Source organism: Ornithorhynchus anatinus, chromosome 10, assembly GCF_004115215.2.
Source record: "Ornithorhynchus anatinus isolate Pmale09 chromosome 10, mOrnAna1.pri.v4, whole genome shotgun sequence".
Classification (NCBI taxonomy): Eukaryota; Metazoa; Chordata; class Mammalia; order Monotremata; family Ornithorhynchidae; genus Ornithorhynchus; species Ornithorhynchus anatinus.
This window is the reverse complement of record NC_041737.1, coordinates 49,686,852-49,712,105: the sequence shown is the minus strand read 5'-3', so window position 1 is coordinate 49,712,105 and position 25,254 is coordinate 49,686,852. Positions and strand designations below refer to the sequence as shown.

Sequence of the window (25,254 nt, the reverse complement as noted above, 5' to 3'; positions counted from 1 at the left end):
CCTCCGATTTGGCCGATCATTACTTAATAAAAAAAGTGATAAACTTCTTGCAGGTGCTTAATCACCATTACCTTTCAAGTGCTTGTGTTCCTCTTCAAAGCTCTCCACTTCTCACTGTTTTTTACTACAAACAGTTTTAAGCAACCTGCCATCCTAGTGCCTAACAGCTGGATCAATCATAAACCTCTTCACAGAGGCTGGAGATTTCCTCCTGCTGCCATAGAAATTTGAAGAGACTCGATCTAACATTTGAAGGCTGAATAGGCTCCCGCTTTTTTCTTTTTTCGCTTAATAGAACGAGGCCACAGGTTTATGCCACGGTCTCTGGCCCGTTTTAGCTTTGGTGCTGCAGGATCCAGCCGTCTCCACTGTCTGTAGCTGGTCCTTAGGATTCTGAAAGAAGCTTTGAATAAAGCAAGGGCAGATCTTGAAACACTTAACAGGAGGTAGTATTCTTAATCGTGGGCAAATGTAACAAAAGGAAACACAGATGAATGATCCCATGCTTGATGTGTAGTAATTAAAATTCATCTGTTTAAAATCGCAGCGCTAAGTTGTCAAGAGAGGGAGTGACCCGGGGAAACAGTCCTAAGATTGTAATTGCGAACAGGTGTTGTCTGTTGCTGCTGGAGAGCCATCTCTGTCAGGTAAATACCTTGGTAGGACGTGTTGCTTAAAACTACATGTCTTAGAACAAAGATGACTCGGGAAGCAGTGCGGCCTAGTGGAAAGGAGTACAAGGAGAACAGGTCTGAGTGTCGGAGGACTTGGGTTCTAAATCTGGCTCTACCTCTGGTCTGCTTTGTGACTTTGTGCCTCAGTTCCCTCGTCTGCAAAATGGGAATTCAATATCTGTTCTCTCTCCTACTTAGACTGCATCCACCCCAGTGCTTAGTACAGTGCTCTGTACAGGTAAGTGCGTAACGAACACTATATCATCAGGTTATCGAACCACTGTTTGGCCTAGAAGATTTAGTGGCTTGTATAAAATCAACCCTCAGTTGAACAACTTTGGGATTGTACTCAGTGTGAAAAAGCATTGCCGAAGGCCAGGTGGATTGTTAACAGTGGGCAGTGGCTCCCTTTCCTGGGGTAACACCCCCGATCTTGAGTCACTGGGAGAGGTGTGGTCAGATTCCTCCCACCAATCCAGCAGCAAATGAAGCCGAATACATTTAGGCATGAAGTTAGGAAGTGAAGATCCTATGTATGACTAATCCAAAAAGCAAGAATTCACAGCAGAGTCTTTCTTAAAATGGAGCTGCTAAGAGATATTCTTTTTTTAAAAAAGTGGGTATCCCTGGATAGTCCACCACATTTTTTTGGATATTGCATAAAACACTGGGTGTGCATGCATAAATTCAGTTCTATAACATAGCACAGCTCTGACAGGGTTCCTTGAACTCCATGATCCCTAGTTGGCCCAGATAAAATTCTGACTGGTGGGATGTGATTTTAAAAAAGACAACACAACAGAACAAACCCTTTACATGTTTTGCTTAAAGCAAGGTTGTCTTCTTGCTTTACAGTGAGACCATTCTCACTGTAACAGTGCTTGTTGCCTGAATCAAGCAATAAGATTTATAAACCGGCTTGAGGGCGTGAACTTCTTCATCTTAGTTATAATGATTATGGTACTTGTTAAGCACTGTTCTAAGCACTGGGGTAGATACAAGTTAGTCAGGTTGGGCACAGCCTCAATCTGATCTCGCCAGAGTTTTGGCTCAGGTAGATTTTCAAAATTTTCCCTGATTCACCTTCAATTTTTTACACTGGAGTTTTGGGTAACTGGAGATTCTTAGTTAAGGATGAGATTTCTGACAATCTTTCTGAGGGAAGTTAGGTTCCGATGGAGTGAGCAGGATAGGAGAGAGATGGATCCTGCAGGACAGGTGAAGAAATCACAGCCTTTTCAGGTTGAACAAGTGAAATATTTGTGTGGAAAGACACGGGTTTTTAGTTAAATTCACTGTGGCGCTCAGTCTTTACCTCCAAGGTAACCAAGATTTTTACCTTACGTAAATGAAGAGGTTGAGTTGTCCTTCGGCTTGGAGATGAAACAATAAGGCCTCAGGGATTAGCGCAGAGCTTCTCACAAGAGCCTTCAACTTCCAGGAATTTGATACTCGGCAGCGGTTTGAGTGCCAGTTTGGAACATATCAGGCAGTGGCCAGTTCAGCCTTCGGCATCACCCAGGACGGTAGAGTCTCACAGAGATTCTCACTGAGTTAGACAATGATCTAGTCAAGAACCCACCCCTGCTCAGATTTTGCATGGGTTCAAGGCAACTTTCTCATTTTGCAAGCTGAAAACTGTGATGACAAGCTGATTTTTAGCACACTCCTTAAGCATAAGTCGATTTAGTATGTTTTACCAGTTCCATGTTGGCCAAATGTCGGCCAAGCGTGTGCATTGAAATCTCCCATGGAAAGGAGTAGGCCGGGTTCTGTCACTCCTGTGATGAGTCTGGCTAGCACCTTATAGGATCTCTCTCCTCCTTATGCTACTGCATGCCTTCGCGTAGATCAGATGAGAATGATAATTCTTTTCAACTACATTTTAAAGGCCTTTTTTACTGCTAGGCCCATCTTGAGTATTTTAAGACTGGCAAAAAAGTCACCAAAGTGGGGTGGGGGAAACAGGTGGACAGGAACGAGATGGAAAAATACTTTGACAGTTCGCTTCTATTTGGCAGCTGTGAGAGCCTAAGATTTGCATTTTGTTACCTTCGGCCCCAAGCTGATTAATTCTCTTTCTAAAAAGTCATGTCTCTTTCCTTCAATCAACATCAACAGCCAATTACAACCTGTCATCACCCAACATATAATAACGCAAATGTTATCGGGGACGGAAACAGTTGGACTGACAAGATTAGCAAGTCTCTCTCTTAATCTTGTAATCACATGATATCCAACGGTTAACGCCAATATACAATCCAATTTGCTCGGAAATGTCTTTTTGAGCTGCACTGTGGAAATTTCCTGTTACCCCCTGGTCTAAAATGGGCATTGTAGATCAGGCCCTGGTATGGGTCAACTCCCTAATGGGTCCTTTTCCTCATTTCCATTAACGACGTAAAGCTAAGCTGCGTTAATGTTTCAAAGACAGACTGTTCGGATCATAGTATGCAAAACTATAAACAGCAGTGAGGGAGATTTGATGCTAAGGTGTTGGATTATAGCAGGCGTCGTTCCCCGAGAGCAGAGCACTAGGGCTGGAGGAAGATAGTTCCATTATTAAAAGAGCAAATCTGTGTTCCTGGGAGCATAATTTATGGTGTCTTGGACAAGATGATACGCCTAGAGATCTGATCTAGATGGAGGGTGAAACTAGAAGGGACTCGCTTAAATCATCTGGTACCTCCAGGCAGATCAGCAGTTTAGAGGCCCAGGCTGTCGGTCTTGACTCTGACCTCATGCCTTTAATAATAATAATAATACCGTTGGTATTTGTTAAGCGCTTACTATGTGCCGAGCACCGTTCTAAGCGCTGGGGTAGATTCAGGGTAATCAGGTTGTCCCACGTCAGGCTCACAATCTTAATCCCCATTTTACAGATGAGGTAACTGAGGCAGAGAGAAGTTAAGTGACTTGCCCACAGTCACACAGCTGCCAAGAGGCAGAGCGCGGAAAATTTGAACTCATGACCTCTGACTTCCAAGCCCCGGCTGTTTCCACTGAGCCACGCTGCTTCCCATAAAGGCTCTGCCACAGGGGGATGAGCAGAGTTGGAAGCTGCAGAGGCTGACAACTGCTTGCGGTAGCCCTGTAGACTCAAGAGGGACCGAATGGAAAAAGTGACCGTCAGCCTGCCTTTGTTTTGGTATAACGACATTATGGGAGACAAAGGGAACGTACCCTGGCTCAGTTGTATACTGTCGGATGGCTGTCTGTGAAGGAGACCTTATGAAGGACATTTCTCTCAAGGACCTTCTTGTATCGGAGTAAAATTCCTCAAGTTCAGCCATCTGTCTTGTCTGCTCAGATGAAAGGTGTTAAGTCTGAATCACATTGAATATGTGACAGTAAAATGAGTACATCCAATATGTTACACCGCCCCGGTGCTCTGGTTACTTGGGGCAGCCAGCCCAGATGGCTGAAATAGAAGCATTTTAGTCTGCTAGGTGCAGGTTACGTATCGAAGAGTGTTCTCTCCTTCACGTCAAACACTTTCTTCCCATCAACTCTCCTTTTCATTAACTAGCAACTGATATAGATTTTTCTCTTCAGTGTGAGGGGGTCAGTCTTGAAAACAACATGGCAAGCGGCGCTTCCAATGTTATTTTGCTTCACGGTTCTGCAGAAGAGTGTTAAGTGGGAGGGGGAAAACATCCAGCTTGATTCCTCACATAACATTAGCACTCTTAATTCCTGCAACACGTAGAGTGAAGAAAAAACTGCAAAGCATTATGACAGCTGCCAAATTAACCACAGAATATGCCCCGTGTTCAATTAGCCAAAGTCTGAAGGGAATATTAGGAGTTGGTTTCCTACAAGGCTAAAGGGGATTAAAAAAAAAATCTTTGGAAAAGCCCTTTTTCGCAAGGAGAGTTCCTCATTGTTTTCATTTTGCGGTTGAAAAAAAAAAATAATTGCAACTGACTCTTTTCCAAAAGACTCCAAAGTAACATTTTTGTAAATGCTGAAAATAAAGATGTAGGAAATGGGCTCATTTTTAAGAAAAGAGAAGATTAGTGGTGCCCACACATCCCAACAGAGGATGGGAATGAAAAGCCAAGGGTTTACCCACAGACCCTCCCCTGCGCTGGTTCCCTAGCTAGACAACAGAATGGGTTGGGGAAGGAAGCAGATAACCACATTCTCAAGAGCCACTGGGAAGTGGAGGAAGGTCAGATTTTCACCCTCAAGTCTCCTCTTGACCAAATCTTTCCACTTCTAGGTCTTTCTTCAGTTTCTCTGACCACCTATTGATTGCCCCTGGGCCCTGGATGGACAGGAGGCAGCTATTATTTCTGTAAACCTAGTGGCCCAAGCAGCGAATATTGATTTCAGAGAATTAGCAGCTCCATCAGGAACTCTGGTTCGATTTACAAGTCCTGTAATTTCAGGGAAAATAAATTGGATGCGTGCACTGAGGCTCAATGATCCATTAAATAAATAAAAAAAAAAGATGAAATATTCCATAGTGGCTGTTCAGAATATTTCTGCCTCCACAATCAGTGGTTGGTTCTGAATTTCAAAGCAACCAGAGAGTTCTAGGCATAAGTTAGAATAATACAATTTTCCCAGGAAACCTTATAAACTGGAGTGAAAATTAGATTTGTGGTTTTAGTGTCTGGGTTTCCAATTTAACATACTGTGGAATTCACCTCATCAAATTGCTAAACTAATATCTGAGCAAAGAAACAGACTCCAACATCTGCCTTAATAGCAATTTAGAAAAAAAAATCTAGAAATCATGATAGGTGAAGAGCCAAGAGAATAATAATATTGCAAAACGGCAAACCCTCCTCGTTCTTAAATCTAGTCAACTGGCCAAGAGTTCCACTGAAGGGTAGGGAGTCATTCTAATTAGGGGATAAAAATCTCCTAAAAGTTGTATGCACTTTAAAGAAAGAGGTAGGAAGGCTTGGAACGTTCTATTTTCTGGACTAGGATTCTAATACTGAGCAGTTACCTTAGACCTGTTTAACTCCAGAGTGATGGGCCAACTATCCTTAGGTCTCAATTTAATTCTCCGTGTTGTAATTAAGAAGGGAAATATTTACCTGAGTAACTCTGGCCTGGAATCCTTTTGCACAGCTCAAGCAAGAGATAAGATGCACAAACACAGGAACAAACAACAGTAAGGAATACATCATGGGAACAAGTAGCTCGAGAGAAAAACGTTTTGATCTCCCACCTCCCCGCAAGAGGAAAACACAACAGGCACCTCCAAGCACTTGCAAATGTCATTTCAGGGAGAAGAGAGAGGTTGGGCAGATGGAACTAAACTTCTCTCTACTCTCCAGCACTAAACTGATGGCTGTGTCTCACGAAGTCATTAAGCAGCTGTCGGACTCCCCACAGCCCCAAATCTGCCTGGATGAGAAGCAGCTTGGCTGCTAAAGTGCAGGACTGGGAGTCAGAAGGACCTGAATTCTAATCCCTGCTCTGCCCCTTTGCTGTGTGACCTTGGGTAAGTCACTTACCTTCTCTACGCCTCGGTTACCCTGTCTGTAAAATGAGGATTACGAAGGTGAGCCCTATGTGGGACGGGAGACTGGGTCCAGCTTGATTAGTTTGTACCTACCCTTGTGGTTAGTACAGTGCCTGGGACATAGTGAGCGCTTTACAGAAACCACGGTAATTCTGCCTGAACCTGTTTGTTCAGGTCTGGACCACTCTGTCAATCCGTCAATGGTATCGAGCGCTTACTATTTGCAGAATACTGTACTAAGCACTTGGAGGAGCACATTACAGCAGAATTAGTGGACACGTTCCCTGCCCTTAACGAGCTTACTGAGTTGCGGGGTGGAGGGGTGGGGGAGTCTATGCAAAGTAGACTTCTCTCTTTCCCTTCTCTCTGACCTCCCTTCCTCCTCTCTCGCCCCGCTCCGGTCTATTCTTCACTCCGCTGCCCGGCTCATCTTCCTGCAGAAACGATCTGGGCATGTCACTCCCCTTCTTAAACAACTCCAGTGGTTGCCTATCGACCTCCGCTCCAAACAAAAACTCCTCACTCTAGGCTTCGAGGCTCTCCGTCACCTCGCCCCTTCCTACCTCTCCTCCCTTCTCTCTTTCTACCGCCCACCCCGCACGCTCCGCTCCTCCGCCGCCCACCTCCTCGCCGTCCCTCGGTCTCGCCTATCCCGCCGTCGACCCCTGGGTCACGTCCTCCCGCGGTCCCGGAACGCCCTCCCTCCTCACCTCCGCCAAACCGATTCTCTTTCCCTCTTCAAAACCTTACTTAAAAATCACCTCCTCCAAGAGGCCTTCCCAGACTGAGCTCCTCTTCCCCCTCTACTCCCTCTGCCATCCCCCCTTTACCTCTCCGCAGCTAAAGCCTCATTTTCCCCTTTTCCCTCTGCTCCTCCACCTCTCCCTTCCCATCCCCACAGCACTGTACTCGTCCGCTCAACTGTATATATTTTCGTTACCCTATTTATTTTGTTAATGAATTGTACATCGCCTCGATTCTATTTAGTTGCCATCGGTTTTTACGAGATGTTCTTCCCCTTGACGCTGTTTAGTGCCATTGTTCTCATCTGTCCGTCTCTCCCGATTAGACCGTAAGCCCGTCAAACGGCAGGGACCGTCTCTATCTGTTGCCGACTTGTTCATCCCAAGCGCTTAGTACAGTGCTCTGCACATAGTAAGCGCTCAATAAATACTATTGAATGAATTGAATGAATGAATGAAAGTAGCAGATAGGGCAGATAAGAACTGATCCCAGTTCACCCCTAGAGAGATGGTGGTCGTCCCTCAGTTTACCGAACACTCAGGCTTTGGATCAGCACATCATAGGCCCGGGGAGTCCTGGAGCCTGGCAGAAGCAGCCTCCTGAGCGCTCTGGAAGAACCCAGGACAGACCCAGAACTGGGGAGTTGCCAAATCCAGCCCAGATCCCCACAGGGCCACTGGAGATGGAAGTGTGGCCTTCGGGGAATCCCATCCCTATCTGGAAAGGACCAGATAGGGGGTTAGCCTTAGAAAGAACTCATCAGCAGCTGTGTTTCTGGCTGATAACTAACACCAGGTGGAACAAAGTCACATCTTATCCCTCCTCTGTTGTGCTAGAACAACTTTTGCGCAACTTAAGAGAGTTATAAACTTGAAGAAATTCACAGTATTATCGGCTATGTGCAAACACGCTTCCCTCTCTCTTCCAAAGTTGATGGACAGCGATGGCCACAAATTACATATAATTCTCCCTTCCCTTCAGACTCTAAAGACCACACTGTTCCATCCTCCGCGGTTTTAAAAGGATACGACAAAACCTGTAATACCCCAACCCAGTTTGTACCCAGACACACGCACACAAAACATTCACAAATATATCACTGCAAGGATCTTGAGAGATTCCTGCTCTCTGACATTTCAAAGGACGAGGCATGGGGGAAAGTCATTTATAGCTGTGGGAAAAACTGAAATGACATTTTAAAAAAGCTAAAAATACATCACGTTCTATCCGAACAGACCGGCGCAATGCAGAGTTACGAAGAAACGGATTGGGGGGATTAAAGGCATGTGGGTGGGCTCTGGGCTGGACAAGATAAAACCACAAGTAGTGGCCGGCTTTAGGGAGTCGCTCTAGCCCCCAACGAGGGAGTTGCTCCGTACGAAGCCAGCATCAACTACCGCCTGCCTTGTGCCCCTGGGGTATGGGAGGAAGGACTGGTTTGGTGTTGGACCCTGGTCGGACGATGTTCTGGGAGGGTCTGGATATGTTGCTTCTCATCATATTAAGCCTCTTATCAGGTAATGCAGGTGATAGAGCTTGTTTCATTTTTCTGCTGTTGTCATTGGAAGCTTGGCCTGTAAGGATGGAAACAAATAGAAGGGTGAGGATACAGGGAAGGTTTATATATTGCTATATTCATCCAAAACCAACTGCCAACCAAGAGACAAATAAACTGGGTCAAGAAATACACGTTGAATGCCTTCCTGGGGATCACAGGATGGGTTTGTTCATGAAACGATGGATTCTGATGTCTTTATAGCAGGTGAGTAGGCTTTCCTGTGACTTTTAATTGGATGGGGATACGGGAAGGGGTCGAACAGAGATGGATAGAAACAATAATAATAATAGTAATCGTATTTGTTAAGTGCTATGTGCCGGGCACTGTACGAAGCACTGGGATAGATAAAAGATAGTAGGGTTGGACACAGTTCCTGTCCAACATAGGGCTTACAGTTTTAATCCCCATGAGGAAACTGAGGCACAGAGAAGTTAAGTGATCTGCCTGAGGTCACAAAGCAGACAAGTTGGGGAACCGGGATTATAGCCTAGTGGATAGAACACGGGCCTGGGAGTCGGAAGGCCCTGGGTTCTAATCCTGACTCTGCCACTTGTCTGCTGTGTGACTTTGGGCAAGTCATTTCATTTCCTCTGTGGCTCAGTTACCTCACCTGCAAAATGGGGATTAATACTGAAAATCCCATGGACTGTGCCCAACCTGATTAGCTTGTATCTGCTCCAGTGCATAGTACAATGCCTGGCAGGTTGTCTTGTCTTATGCTGTAGAGTCGCCTCAGATCCATAGCGACTCCATGGACACATCTCTCCCAGAACACCCCGCCTCCATCTGCAATCGTTCTGTAGCGGATCCATAGAGTTTTCTTGGTAAAAATCCAGAAGTGGTTTACCATCGCCTCTTTCCAAGCAGTAAACTCGAGTCTCTGCACTCGACTCTCTCTCATGCTGTGGCTGCCCAGCACAGGTGAGTTTTGACTTATAGTAGATTGCTAGCCACTGTCCAAGCTAAGAATGGAATGGGCAGGCCTCTACTTGACTCTTCCTCCCATAGCTGACACTGGTAGAGTCCTGGAAACTCTCCAGGTGCAAACCTGAGAGGAGGGCCTGGCACATAGGAAGTGCTTAATAAATACCATATTAAAAAAAAAGGTCCTTTGACTCCCAGGCCTGTGCTCTTTCCACTAGGCCACACTGCTTCTCAATCGGACACGCCAGGGGAGGAGGAAATTGGGGAATGCAAGTCAAGGTAAGGAGCGAAGCGGACACAATATTTGGGGGTCAGCGGGGTGGTAAGGGGAAGCAGTGAGATGCAGAAGTCAGGAAATCTGTAGAAAGAATTAATAGAAGAGACTCCAAGGGATGGTAAGGCCTTCCGATGGTAAGGGTTGGAAGGCAGTTAGTGATTCGAGGGTCTTGGGGAATCGTCACTTAAGAAACTGCGGGTCCATGGGATAAAAGGGCAGTAGAGGGGGAGCGTGAGAATCTTTTAAGGACCTGGGGCACTACGGGAGAGGTGAAAGGGGATGAGAAGCAGCAGGCTTAATGGAAAGAGATCCAGGCCCAGGTCAGGCGACCTGGGCTCTAATCTCAGCTCTACCACTTGCCTGCAGGGTGACCTTGAGTAAGTCACTTAAATTCTTTGTGTGCCCCGTGTGGGACAGGGACTGAATCCAACCTCCAGGCACTCAGCACAGTGCTTGGCATACATTAAGCATTTAACATACATCACACTTTTGTGGGGGGTTCCAGAGAGAGTACTCGAGAGGATGAGATGATTAGAAAGGTGGGAATTGGTTGTAGTATCCCATGATTGCAGGAGGGCAGGACTGGGCAGGCGGCTGAGGGGGAGCAAAGTGGATGACAAGAGGGAGGAGCGGTAGGAGGTGGGATGAGCAGAGTCAAGCTCAATTGCTGTCAAATTTAGCTTTGCAGTGACTAAATGGCAATCGTTTTGACTCTCCAGAGGGGTTTAGGGGTGGTGTCTTTGTAACCTGTAGAGCAGGCTTGGAAAAAACCCTCTTCTCTAAGGAGCCGGGATGGATGGAAGGAGAGGACAGGAGAATATCCTCAACGGCATCCACACAGATTGCACCGCCAAACGTTTGGGCATTTCTTCCCTTGCCTTCGGCAGGATTGGGCCCACAGTTCGCTAACCCTTTATCCGCCTCCAGAGATAGTTGTTTTTTTTTTTTTTTAACTCTTTTAGGTCAACTGGCAAGCCCTCCTCAAACGCCCCTCGCCCCCTAAAAAAACAACCCTTATTTACACTAACGGTGAAATTAAAGCTCACCTTGAATGGTTGAAACAGTATGGCTTGAAAAGGGGGTCAAACTCTGTGGACGATGCACTCCACTCCCAACCCCGAGGGCACCTGCTTGTCCCACGCAGGAGCCGTCAAAGGAGGGAGCGCTGGGGCCCGCCATCCAGAGGGGTGAAAACGACCTGTCCAGCGAAGACCCGCTAAATGAAGAGAAGGCAGAAAACCCAGAGTTAGCCCTTGCTACTCTATCGGTGGGAGGAAGGAAAACAAAGGAATCCTCGGTTGAAACAAAGCCTTGCCAGTATCTTTAAATGATGTACATTGCTTTCAATCCCCAGCATTAAGTACAGTGGTTGGCACATAGTAAAGGATTAACCAATATCACAGATATTATTACTAGGTCAAAAAAGATTTTCCTTTGGCAGGCTGATGCATTGGCTACTTAAAGCATTTGCTGCTGTTGTCAATGGTGCCCTCATCTTCCCCAATCCCCGATCGTGGGTGGTAACCCATCTCCTGATTGCCCCGCTCCAGGCTGCTCTGTTGCTTTCTGCAGCAAGCCCTCATCTCCCCAGGCTGGAAAAGAAAAATTTCTCTACTCCCCTGCACCCTCCGGGTAGCAGCCTAGTTCCCTCTTTTCATTCCTGTCCAAGTCCTTGAGTGAGCTGTCCAGGTTTTTATCGCATCCCGCTCCACTATTATGTCAGCTTTGAAGTCCCGGGCTCCAGTCTCTCCCCTACTCCAGTCATACCTCACTCTGGTACCCACCCCATTTTTTAAAACATCATTCAGCACATCTCCCCACTCTTCAAAAGCCTCCCGTGGTTGCCCGTGCCTCTCTGCATCAAGCAGAAGCTCACCAATCACTTCAAGACATTCATTTGTCTACTTCCTTTCTATCCACTCTTTTTTCCCGCTACACCCCCAGCTTACCCTCTTCAATCTTTTCAAGATACTCACTGCCCCTTGTTTTGTTTTAATGCTATTTGTTGAGCACTTGATATATAATGAACGCAGTTCGAAGTGCTGGGGTAGATAGGTTGGACACAGTCCCTTTCCCGCCTACGGCTCACAGTCTATGTAGGAGGGAGAACAGGAGAACAGGCACAGTGAAGTGACTTGGCCAAGGTCACAAGGCAAGCAATTGGCAGATCAGGGATTAGAAGCCAGGTCCCCTGATTCCCAGGCCGCTGTTCTTTTCATCAGGTCACACTGCTTCTCTTGTTCTCATCCCTCCCACTGTTGACTTCTCGCTCACACCCTCCCATTTGCCTGGGATCCCCTCCCACTTTGTATTCATGAAGCAGCATGGCCTAGTGGCAAGAGCACAGACTTGAGAGTCGGAGGTCATGGGTTCAAATCCCGGTTCCGCCGCTTGTCTGCTGTGCGGCCTCGGGCAAGTCACTTAACTTCTCTGTGCCTCAGTTACCTCATCTGTAAAATGGGGATTGAGACTGTGAGCCCCAGGTGGGACTGGGACGGTGTCCAACTTGATTACCTTCTATCTATCCCAGCATTTAGAAGAGTGCTTGGCGCATAGTAAACCCTTAACAGACACCGTAATTATCATTATTATTATTATTCAACAGACCATCACTCTCCCATTTTCAAGCCCTTTTGAAATCACATCTCCTCTAGGAGGCCTCCCCCAATTAATAGCTATATCAATTACATCCCCAAACTGACATTTCAGCACTTAGTTCTCACAACCCCCTATAACACTTATGGACCCAATTGATATACTCTGTGGCTTCCTCTTATCTGTAAATTAGTTCATCATCAGTCTGTCCTGCTAGATTGTAAACTCCTTGAAGGTAGGGATCAGGTCTCGCAATCGCACTGCACTCCCAAGTGCTACAATAATAATAATGATGATGGTATTTAAGTGCTTACTATGTGCAAAGCCCTGTTCTAGCGCTGGGGGGGAGATACAAGGTGATCGGGTTGTCCCACGAGGGGCTCTCAGTCTTAATCCCCATTTTACAGATGAGGTAACTGAGGCACAGAGAAGTTAAGTGATCTGCCCAAAGTCACACAGCTGACAAGCGGCGGAGCCGGCATTAGAACCCATGACCTCTGACTCCCAAGCCCGAAATCTTGCCACTGAGCCACACTTCTTCTGCTCTGTACAGTGCTCTGCACGCAGTAGATCCTCAAAACAAAAAAAATACTGTTGGTTGACTGAAAAGTATGCTTGCTTTTTTGATTGTTTTCTCTATTTCTTTTTCGATTCATAGATCACTGGGTCAAGTACTGCCTAGATAGTAGAATTGCATAAGAACATCAAGCTCTGAATTGCTGCTGAAACTATTTGGTTATGTGAAAGACTTCCTGAGTAAAGGCTGATGCATAATTTCAATTTCCTTCAGGTTTAATGTCAGTCCACAGTGCTGTGATGAAAGTGAAGAGACTCAAAATCATCTCACGTCTTGTGAGTGTGAGCCCCATCGACATACAGCAGTTCCTGGATGACTCGCTCAACGGTTTTCAAGGATGCTTGTAGCCTATACTGAGTTGAAAGAGTTTTCCAGTATATCAGAAGTGTATTCTGACACCAGATTCTATGTTCCTCATCACAGCGCTACTTATTCGCGTGTTAAAATCCCCCGCGATCATCAGCTTGTCAGATTTTTAGTCTGTCCAGATGTTTAGAGAATTTTTTTCTCTTCGTCAGAATTCAGCAGGATGGGGCATGCCCACTGACGATGGTAGCAAAACACTGTTCTAGGCAGGTGCAGGGTCATTAATTGGTCACTTACATGTTTCTGGACAGAGTGAGGAGCCCTGAGACTGTCTCAGCGAATACGTGACACTTGAAGAATGTCACTCTGAAAGGAGGAGACCTCTGTCGAAAAAAAAAAGGTGTATCCAACATCTGTCTCCTTGGGCTGTCGGGGGTCTGGTGGGGTACTGGGCTCTTGCATGGGGCCACAGTGTCGGCTACGGCGTCGGCGAGTTCGTAAATGCTGTTAACGGCACCGGATAATAATACCTTGATGTCCCAAGATGCGATGGTCATTTCCTCAGTATTTGTTTTATTATCGGTCAGCCCGCCACAACGTTAAAACCCATCAAACCGATCCTCTTATGAGTCTGCTTTGGGACTGTGAAGCAAAACCCATTTTAGACTATCATTTTCGGGCACTTCCCCATTCAGGTAAGCGATGTTTTCCTACGGGAGCAGCTCACAGACCCACCCAGTCTAATCTTTTTGTGGCCACAGACTTGTGTCAGTTGACATGGCTGGGGAAACTGATTATGGGTAGAAGTCGATTATCGATATTCCTGTAAAATCCTTCAGTGCAAAATAAGAGGAAGTAAAGAGTGGGGTGAACTCCTAGCACAGCTTGGATTTTACCAAGATCTCTGGCAGCACTGATTCCCTTTAACTGGCCTTTGAACAGTGGACTGTGGCTGATCCATTTTGAAAGGATCAAGGTCTTGAAGCTTCAGGGATTAGGTCAGGGCATCAGGAACTGGGTACTCTTCTCTCCTCCTTGCCAAGGGGATGGAAATAGACCAGGGGACCTCTGGCCAAGTGAGGGAAGACAGCAGAGCAGCTGAGAAGATGAAAACGGTTATGACTGTTTTGTATCGATTCTTGGTCTTCTTTGGCACAGTACTGTGGGGCTTCAATCTAATCCTTCACCCAGAAATGCTTAAGATACCACAAAGCAGAGGCTAGAGAAGCAGGGTGACCTAGTGGATAGAGCAGGGGTCTGGGAGTCAGAAGGGCCTGGGTTCTAATCCCAGCTCTGCCACTTGTCTGCTGTGTGACCTTGGGCAAGTCATTTCCTTTCTCCGTCCCTCAGTTACTTCATCCATAAGATGGGGATTAAGACCGTGAGTCCTTCATGGGAGAGGAACTGAGTCTGACTTAGAATCTTGTATCTACCCCAGCAACTATTACAGTGCCTGGCACATAACACTTAAATTCCATTTTAAAAAAGGCAAAAAACATGAGTGAATGAGCTGATTAGACAAGATCATGCTCATTCTGTAATTTTTTTCCCTTGCCTGTTACATGGTAACCAATGTCAAATAATAGTAGTTAAAGAAAGAAAGAAAGAAAAGCTCAAACAAGCCCAGGCTAGAGCAAGTAAATCCATTTGGGCTAATGAAATAAGACCTAAGTGTGAATCCCTGAAGAGAAGTCATGTCAGTATCGGCCTTGGCTCCTGATTTCCCAAATCTATGAAAATTCCTGTTTGGAATTCATGCCCGTACATGTCTCAACTGGACTTCACAGCTGCTGGACTCCAGGCACTGCAATCACACATTCATCAGAAAACACCTAATTCAGAACAGCCTGCACTGTGTGCTGGGAAGGAGAGACATTTTTCAATAAACTTCTCTGTCTGGGAAGACGAAGAAACTCATTGCAATAGAAACTAGACCCTCATGCTTTGACCTGGGATCATTCTTTCAGTCCCGGATTCCCCACAGGATACTGAGTCAGCCCCGATCAGAAGGGTCAGCCTTGAGGGTGGCGGCTCAGTAGTCCACTTGCCCATTGGGCTTTAGCTACAGATGGAGAAGCAGCAAGGCCTAGTGGATAGAGCATGGACCTGGGAGTCAGAAGGACCTGGGTTCTAATCCCGGCTCTGCCACTTGCTTCTGGGTGATCTTGGAAAAGTCACCTCACTTCTCAGTGCTTCAGTTATCTCATCTGTAAAATGGGGATTAAGACTCTGAGTCCCATATGGGACATGGATTGTGTCCAACCTGATTAGCTGATATCTATCCCAGTGCTTAGTACAGCGCTTGGCACATAGTAGGGGCTTAAATACCATAGGGGGAGGAAAAAAAAGGTGGATCAATCTCCAGGCTGACAGGTATTCGAAATGGTCATCTTGGAAAGTGACAAAATCCTTCAGACTGACAATCCTTCTCCCGAGTTTCAGGACTCTTGCGTTCTTCCCGAACGGGGTTTGGAGGACTTTCTCTGGGGATAAAAGTGGGGCGTGAGTGGGGCAACTTGACACGCCCTGTATCAGCCGAGTAGGCTGAGGGATCTGACAGAAATCTTCCAGCATTTGAAACATGGCAGCCACCACCCTTGAGCCATCCGTGTCTCCAGAAGCTGCTCCAGACCAGCCTCACACCAGGAGTGGGAGGTCAGTGGTGGAAACAGAGGTTTGAGTCGGAGCAATGGATGACAGCGAGCTGAAGGGCAGGGATTCTCCGGAGCCAGGAGAGACAGGCAATGGTGGAAGAGACACCCGGCCTGGGATGGTCTGAGGGGGAGCACTGCGAGGCCTCCCCAGCTCCCGAGGAACCCAGCTTACCAGCTCCCTGCTCCCCACAGGCTTACAGAACTCTCCAGTTGCGCTCAAGATTCCTCCTACTGCTTCTCATCTCCTCTGGCCTCAGAGCAGCGCTCAGACCCACTGGAGCCCTCTCCAAAGTGGACAGAGGAGCCAACTGGGAAACTTCTCATTTTCAAGACATCTTACTTCCTCGCCTACAGCCTCAGATTCATACTTTCAGCTAGCCACCATCCCTGACTGTGATCCTAATTAACGGGTTGAAATTCACCTAAGTTCAGCAGAATAGGCCACTTTCAGGTCCAATCCTCAAAGCCAGTGTTTACCACCACGGCTGCAGCACGTCCACAGAAGCATAAACCTTGCAAAACTAGGGGAGAAGTAGCTGTGCCTCAGAATTCTCACCATGTTAAGAATCTTGGTTACATCACCAAATCATGCATCTCCTTGATATGGCCATTTTTATTACATGGTCACCTGACTTGATATGTTATTATTACTTCAATCACCCTTCACAGGTGGACCCAGCTCCACTACAGCTTGTCCACCCTGAAGCTGGATGGTCTGGCATTAGGCCTTCCTCCAAATTCTTCTGGATTTATACTCTGAGCCTATGCAGGCAGAAGGGCCGTGAAATGTGGTGGGTAGCGACCCTTGCTTCGGCCTTCCTGAGATTTTCATCCCAATTGTAAGAAACATGGCACTGTTAAAAGATCATTCATTTACTCTCTCATGCTACACCCCCCTCAAAAAAAAAAAGTAAATTGCCAGTTTCACATTAAAACCCTGAATGATGTTTTTTTCTAAATACTATTCAGGGTGCAAATCAATAAAACCCAGAGCATTTCCTCAGAATCCATAAAAACACATGCCTTCAAAGCTTTTGTTTCTCATTTTCATAAGAGGAGGTAAGTGGACTGGGTAGAGTTCGCTTGAGGTTTGAGGTGCAGAAAATGGATCATGTTAACAGGCTTTTTTCCTCTCCTAACGGTTATTTTCCCCCTGTAATATTGACAGCATTAAATGAAAACGCGGCGAAAGTCAAACACGAAAATGTGGTAGAGCGGAAAGACACATTTATTCACACGAGTGAAGGGTAAGACCTTTACAACCCATCATAGCTTCATTCTCTCTTGAGTTATAGGTCTTACCTCTTCACCGGTGGGGATAGATGATATATAATCCCACTGCAACCTATTATGTATTTTCATTCTCTCCCTCTCCCTCCTTCCATTCTCACCAGCCTGTTCCACTGCAGTACAAATAGAGAGTCCAAACAAATCCGCAGAGGCCTAGAGTTTCAACATTGTTACAGCATGCTAATTAACTAATTAGGGTGGCAGGCTCTAAAGTGCCTATTGAAATGTGCAGGCTCTTTAGAATTTAAAGGGAGCAATCTGTTATTTTTCATCATCAGATTTTTGAAAGGAAAACAAAGGTGCGGCAACATTCAAAATCAGATGTAAAGCAGAGTGTGTTCCTCTAATCCACGGTCAAAGATGAGCATTTCATGTACCACACACATCCCCTTGGCTTTTTGTCGTGGGTCGGGAGAAAAAGAAATGCAGTAAAAATGAGAAATTTCAAAAGCAACTAGTAAAGACTCTTGTTTCTTACACGCTTGTTTTAGATATTTGGCATTTCTTATTCATGCCCGGCATGCGATTCAATTTCCGGCCTTTGATCTCTTTAAAGGACTAAATTAATCTCCGCCTTAAAATCCACAGTAAGACGCTACGAGGCCTCGTGGGTCAACTTGTCCAACCTCCAGGGGCCAGTGCAGGATTGCTAACTGCCATCCTGGTTCCTCATGCTTTGTCTGGCCTTTTTGGAAGGTATCTTTCATCTCCCTTTCCCAGCCCAAACTGTTTCTGGCTAAAACTGCCTTCTTGCTCTTCTTCAACAGGAAACAAATAGCCATTAGAGAAATTCACGACTCTTTAGTTTTTCTGAGATCCCGGACATTCGTTTCAGACTATATTAGGGCCCTAAAGGCCAAGCTTCCGACGGACTGCTTGTCCAAGTGTCAGCTGCCGGTGCTCCGCTGGGGCGGGTGAAAGCCCCTTCCAGTCCGGACCTGTAGAAGAAACCTTCCTTCCCACAAAAGAGGTTAACTGACCTGGTGTCTGAGCCGGCAGGATTGAGGCTGTTCCCTGGAATGAAACTTCCCCCAATCCTGGGTAGTTGAAAACTCAGTTGCTTCATTGTATCCAAATGAGGTTTTGAAGGGTCTGGGGTGGGCACCAGCTTGCTGAAACGCAAGGCAGGGAGAGCGGAGATGACAATTTGCATTCACTCTAAAGAGCACCGAAAGGATTGCCAAGATTAAAGGGAGACGGACCTCAGGGCGGGGGCTGCGAGGTGGCATCTGGCAACCCTGGTGCCTCTCCGGTGGTGAGGGAGAGCCTCATACTGCAGTCACGGTAGCCCCGACTCCTCACCGCGAGGTCGGAGTTCGGGGGTCCACGGGGCCTTGCCTGAAGCCAGGGCGTCCGCTCTCCGCCTCCCTTCCCATCAAGCTCCTCCGGAGTGAAGCCCAGCTTCCCAACCGTTCACATGCAGGAAAAGCTAGGGCTATTTAGACTCAAGAGAAGAGCATGGCAGAGCTGCCAGAACACAGGCCTGGGAGTCAGAAGGCCATTCATTCATTCAATCGGATTTATTGCGCGGCTCACTGCGTGCAGAGCCCTGTACTATGCGCTTGCTGAGTTCTAATCCTGGCTCCTCCACTTGTCTGCTGTGTGACCCTGAACAAGTCATTTCACTTCTCTGGTCATCAGTTACCTCATCTGTAAAATGGGGAGACTGCGAGCCCCATGTGAGACAAGGACTGCGTCCAACCCGATATGCTTATACCCACCCCAGCGTTTAGTACAGTGCCTGGTACATAATAAGCACTTAAGTAATACCATAATTATCATTATCATTAATAAAGACAGCCTTGCCTTGAGCATCGAGGAACCCAAGGACCTTTCCCTCCAGCAGGGATGAATCGCTGCTTCTCTCGTTATTACTGCTATTGTGATATTTGGGTTTTTCATCGTAGTTTCAGTGCCAGGCACTGTCTCTAAATTATTACACTTGTACCTTTCCCCAGCACACTGTCTGACACAGAGTGCTTGGAAAATATAATAGTAATAATTATAATAATGATGATAATGTTGATGAAGAAGCATGTACGAACAGTTGCTTTCAGGGACAACCTCCCTCTTGCTGGCCAGAAGAATTATTTGAATTTCAAGCTACTGGATGGATTCTCCTGGGGTAAAATCTTCTGCTTTGATCTGGGTGACACTATAAGGGGTGGAAGAGGAGCTAAATAATTGGATGAACACGTGCAATTTAAAAATTCAGAATATTACTGCATAGGTAGGAATACGTGCTAATCAAACTCGGGAGGCAGTGTCGTTCACCACATTCACTGCAGTGCTAACTTGGGCCATTACCTTTATACATTATAATTAGTGAATTAAACAAGCTTACATTAATGAGCAAATATTTCCCAACCATTACTCCTCTTCTATCCTCCCTGTGATTAACAAAGCCAGTTTTCTTTCTCTATCGCCACTTTGAGAACTCTCATTATAGCAATTTCTTAAACAGATCACAAACGGCAGCAATACCGATATTTTATCTTATAAAGAGCAAAATAAGAAACATTTCCAGCAATGAGCACGGTGTTGCGTGAACGGAAATGAACATGTACGGATAGAGAAGGAGCCGGCCTTTGTCTTCAAAGATAACAGGCACACAAACGCAAACAACATCAGGATTCAGGGGATGCGAGGAGAGTTGTTTTGGGTCTCAAAATTGCTGAGAGGGGTCTCCAGTATGTCAGATAGTACCGAATCCGTCCGTTCTTCTAGCCTACTTGGCTGGAGGTGACGAGCAAAACTGGGCCACTGGTGAAACTGCGCAATGCTGCCCAGGACCTCTTTTGGCTGGAGGTCAATTGGCCGACCTGGAGTTTAAATGGCATTTCAGAAAACCTAATATTTGGAGATGGGGGATTTAGAAACAAAGGGCAAAGCAGCCTCCCTTTAGCAACACATAATCTGTGTTGATTATGCACTTGACCCTGTACCCCCTTAAGCAGCTTGGCCTAGTGGAAAGAGCACAGCCTGGAAGTCAGAGGACCTGGGTTCTAATCCCAGCTCTGCCACTTGTCCACTGGGTGACCTTGAGCAAGTCATTTCACTACCTTGTGCCTCGGTGGCTTCATCTGCGAAATGGAGATTCAATACCTATTCTACCTCCAACTTGGACCGTGAGCCTCATGTGGGACCTACTTATCTTGTATCCACCCAAGCATTTAATACAGTGCTTAGCAAATAGTAAACCCTTAAAGACCACAGTTATGATTACCCCAGTCCTACAGTAGTAATGAATAGACTCATATACGCTATTATTTTCCCTATCCATAATCTATTTTATCGTGTGTACACGGCATGCTCCTATTCTGTCGCACTGCACACTCCCAAGGACTGAATATCGTGCTCTGCACACAGTAGGTGCTCAATAAATACCATCGATTAATTTCTATTGTTATCTGGTGAGGGCATAGATACCCATGCTACCAATCTGCAGAAAACGCTTGGGGAACATATTGAAGTACGCATAATCCTTATCGTGCTGAAAGAAACAAAGGATCTTTTTCCAATGCTAACAGGAATAGCAATTCCAATAGATTTGCTTTTGGGTATTAGCATCATCTAACTTCCTACCAGAAGCTTCCTACGAGAAACAACGTGGCTTAGTGGCAAGAGCCCGGGCTTGGGAATCAGAGAACGTGGGTTCTAATCCCGGCTCTGCCACTCGTCTGCTGTGTGACCTAGGGCACGCCGCTTCATTTCTCTGGCCCTCAGTTCCCTCATCTGTAAAATGGGGATTAAGACTATGAGTCTCACGTGGGACAACCTGATGACCCTGTGTCTACCCCAGCGCTTAGAACAGTGCTCGGCACATAGGAAGCACTTAACAAACACCATCATTATTATCCACAACCTCGAGATGACGAGGGATTACAGAACTCTTTCTGTTCAAATACATTTAGGCTACTTAAACCGTTAAGCATATCATTATGAACTGATTGCGTTTTATAAGCTGAATCCCTATGCACAGCGAGGCAAAACATTCATTCCTTCTAACGTATTTTCTCCTAACATTAGTGTTACTTTCTTACAGCATAGGTATGTCTTAGGGGCTTTAAATGGTTGGGGGAGTTTGCTTTTTTTATTATTTTTAAGAGGAAGGAATCTACTGCACCGTTGCTGTTTCATAAATAAGAGTGACTCCTTCCCTTTGGTAACTAACCCAAGGAAGTTGCCCTTAGGCGGTAAATGTATGGTTTTTGAGGGAGAGGAACATAGGCCTGCATTGCCTACAGCCATCCTTTCAACTGCAGCCCTTTGATCTACCTGCCTGCCCCTGGTGGGGACGGAGGTTGCCACAGAGACCCCTGTCAGCTCCTCCTTCCCTTTAATAGAAGCAAGAGGAGCAGCAGTTTGTTCTTCCACAAACCCCGGGCAGAACCAGAAACATCTAACCATAGGTCTGGCTCAATCCACCAGCTCGGTGTTTCTCAAGATTCTGGAGACTTCAATCATGTCCCGTCTCAGAGGCATTCGTCCTTTCAGACTAAAGAATACCTTTCCAGGTTGCCCTCAGATGGAAATTTCTCCAGTTTGGCCCTACAACCCCCCTCTCCCATCATCTTCATTGTCTTTCTCTCTTCCCTGTTGAGCTCTAGTACATTAATTACTAAAATGTGGCAACCAGAACCTCATGCGATGTTAACACACAATAAAAGCTTAACAAATACCACAGTGATTATTACCCCAGACCCACAGTACTAACAAAAATACTCACATACTCGATTGCTTTCCCTACCCATCATCTATTTTCATGTACGTAGACTGTAACTCCTCTTGAGCGGGGATCGAGTCTACCGACTCTGTTACGCTGCACAATCCCAAGCAGGCTGGGCACGGTTCTACATTATGGCATCATGATGCTTTTTGTTTGAGATTTGGGGACAGACTATTTCGTGACTATCTTTCCAGTAACACTGTGAGCTCTATGAATGTACGGCTCATGCCTCTCTCCATTATAATCTCCCAAGCTCCTTGTACGGGGGTCTGCAAATTGTAGGCCCTTGACAAATACTTATCAACTGAATGATTTATGCTAAATAAAATCAGTTCTGGTACTGCTCCCTGAAGCCCCGCCTATTAATAGTTCCTCAGCCCGAGAAGCGATCTTTTTCTCTCTCCTCTTTGTTAATTACCATTTAGCCAATTTTTTTAATCCATAGCAGATCATGTCCTTCAACCTCACGACCACTCCTTTGATTTTTAAAGCTCTGGTGTGGAACCTTGTCCAAAGCCTTTCGAAAAATCGAAATATAAGATTGTAAACTCTTCCCTAAGATTGTATGATCCTTAAGGGCAGGAAATGTGTCTACGACTTACTTCCCCAAGCACATAGTATAGTGTTGTACACACAGTGAGCGCTTAATAAATATCACTGATTATGTCTGCGATGTTCCCTCCACCCCTAATCCTCTGACTACTCAAAGAATTTCACCAGTTCACTGAGACACATTTGTGCTTCCCGAATTTCTCCCTGTCTTTGCCTCAACGGGCTTTGTTTTCCTAAAAGCTCCCTGATCCTAAACACATGGGCAGATTCTAATAATTAGATAACCATAAAAGTGAGACTTCCCATTCTATAACTCCCCTGGCACTAAAGGGACAAAATATATGCACACAGATAACTTTAGCCAGAGAGAAAATGCTAAAGATCCCATGGATGCCTCTCCCAATTTCTAGTCTTTTTAACCTGGGGCAAAATGTCAGAACTGTCACAACTTAACTTTTCTAACTCGGATGGCCTCTGACCTACCTTAGAGATGATGACTCTTTGAAAAGAGCATCACAGTTCAAATAGTGAGCTGAGATTCCATTCTCTCTTCTCTGGGTCAGCAAGTCCTAACCATGTCCTAACCATTTGTTAGTTTGGACCACCAGGTTTAAGCTCTTCTTGCTTCATTAGAGTGGAAAAGGGATTATGTTCGTTGGCCTCAGTCTCCCACCTTGAACTGGGGCCTCACTTTGGGGCCAGCATTACGTAACCTAATTGGGAGAGCTGGGAATTATCGTCACCTCTGAGGCCACACTCCAAAAAAACAGTAGAACATTAATTCCCAAACCAGATTAAATGCTCCCACTTGAAGAGTGTGGAAAGTGAAGACAGATATATGAAATGAGTGAGATTAACAACTCTTTGGGGAACTGGGTTTGACCTGTTCTGCCAATTTGGCCTTGGTTAAAACAAGCCAGGCCTGTGGAACCTGAGTATTGGCTGGGAAGTAGCAGGCTGATGAGAGTGGCTGAAATCTTCGGTACTCATCTGCAAGCAGGTTCTAATTTAAATGGAAGTTAGTACTCAAAAGAAGTTGGGATCCAAAATGATGCTTTGGGGATCTATGTCTTACTCAGTGTGGAACCTGATATGGGCTCTCTCCCACTCTAGACTGTAAGCTTGCTGTGGAGAGGGAATGTGCCCACCAAATCTGTTATACTGTACTCTCCCAAGTGCTTAGTACAGTGCTCTGCACACAGTAAGCATTCAATAAATACGATTGATTGGTTGGACTTGTTTTTTATTTCAGTGTCTATCTCTCCCAATGCAAGGTAAACTGTTCAACAACAATAACAACAACAACAACAACAGGGATCATGTCTACTAATTCTAATGTATTCTTCCAAGGATTTAGTATGGTTCTCTTCAAGGAGTAGGTGCTCAATAAACACTATTGTTTGGTGACAGAATTCACATTTTTGTTGCTGCTTTAGGACTCGGTGAGATTATGAAAACCTAAGACGCCCCATGGAAGGAAATATATCTTATGAAAATATTTCCGAAGTTACCTTTGAAGGAGATGAGTGAAAGTAAAAGACATCTTCCCCATTATAGCCTGGCGCGCTGCTTCATGTCTTCTCTGCATGGAAAATTCCTAAGCAAGAAATACAAACAGCAGGTTACAGGTTTGTTTAGAAAGTGAGGGGAAAATAGAGGGATAAACATGGCTCTGGAAGCTCTCTTTCCATTGGAAACGACAGCATTTGTGGGAGGGAAACGGGCAAAAGATGGACACAATGAGAAAAAAATGGGAGATTACCAACTATGCAGTGGGAGCCAAAATGGGAGGAAAGTTAACAGTTTTGTGGATCAAGTGACTGCCATTCGAACCACCACCACCCTATAGAATAGATTCTTATTAAGACCTTTTTCCTAATACCTGGGGTCTCCTTCATATCCGAGCCTGATTGTTGTCTACTATCAGAGCTTCTCCTCCTAAGAACCTAGAGAGTTGTCCTCTGGATTTCAGATGATACAGCCAATGTTGAGACTGCGTCTGTGAATTTGAGGATCTTGGAGCGACGAAGGCAAGCAAATAAAAGCTTGGTTCAGGTTCAAACTTCGAGACGCAAGTGTTTCCCACTGATTTTTATTATTAAACCTAAAATGCCTTTCCCCCATCTGGACTGTTTCTCTCCATGGAGTTTAGGGTGGGTGTCAAAGATAAGACGAGGCTTAAGTGTGGAGGAGTAGTTGCATACTTGTTCACACCCTGTCTATTACACAAAAACTTTCTCTCTAACACTCCGGAGGGGCAGAGAGGCCTAGTCCTAGAGGAGTGCTTTGGTTTTCATTCTGTCATTTTATTAACCATTGACATATAACCCTTGGACTGCTAACCACAAGGCATTTTGCCTGGAAAATCCCCCTCACACGGAACAAAGGAAGTACTTGTATGGCCTGGTTGGTTTTTGAGTAATTAAGGACTGTCCTTCTGCATTTATTAATTCCTTCCCTAGATGGGGATTTGCAAGTATGCAACCAAGAACTTCACTGCCCAATTAGTCCTCTAGAGTGTAATCTCCTTGCGAGCAGGGAACATGGCCTAGTAAACAGAACATGGGCCTGGGAGTCACAAGGACCTGGGTTCTAATCCCAACTCCAATGCTTGTCTGCTGTGTGACTTTGGGCAAGTCACTTAACTTCTCTGTGCCTCACTTACCTCATTTGTAAAATGGGGATTAAGACCGTGAGCCCCATATGGGACATGGACTTTGTACAACCTGAGTAGCTTGTGTCTGCCCCAGTGCTTAGTACAGTGCCTGGAAGATAGTAAGAACTTAAAAAATACCATAAAAATACACCATAAAACCCCCCCATAAAATACCATACTACCATAAATACCACAAAATACCCCACCTCCAAAACCCTCTTCCAAGCTGTTAG

General features: G+C 45.7%; 1 protein-coding gene across 3 annotated transcripts in view; it reads right to left on the bottom strand.

The window, feature by feature from the left end:
* Positions 1-8,054: 8,054 nt before the first annotated feature.
* The window catches only part of LRGUK (leucine rich repeats and guanylate kinase domain containing), a 90,205-nt gene continuing 73,005 nt past the window's right edge, over positions 8,055-25,254 (bottom strand). The window contains exons 18-21 of one of the 3 annotated variants that reach the window (XM_029073837.2): positions 23,877-23,962; positions 18,065-18,196; positions 10,709-10,878; positions 8,055-8,477 (exon numbers count right to left, since the gene is read on the bottom strand). In XM_029073837.2, the coding sequence (XP_028929670.1) occupies positions 8,293-8,477; positions 10,709-10,878; positions 18,065-18,196; positions 23,877-23,962 (573 nt within the window). In that variant the 3' untranslated portion in view covers positions 8,055-8,292. Of the gene's footprint in view, positions 8,478-10,708; positions 10,879-18,064; positions 18,197-19,656; positions 19,907-23,876; positions 23,963-25,254 lie in introns of those variants that run through there. The other 2 variants (XM_039913257.1, XM_039913258.1) reach the window with 2 other exon arrangements.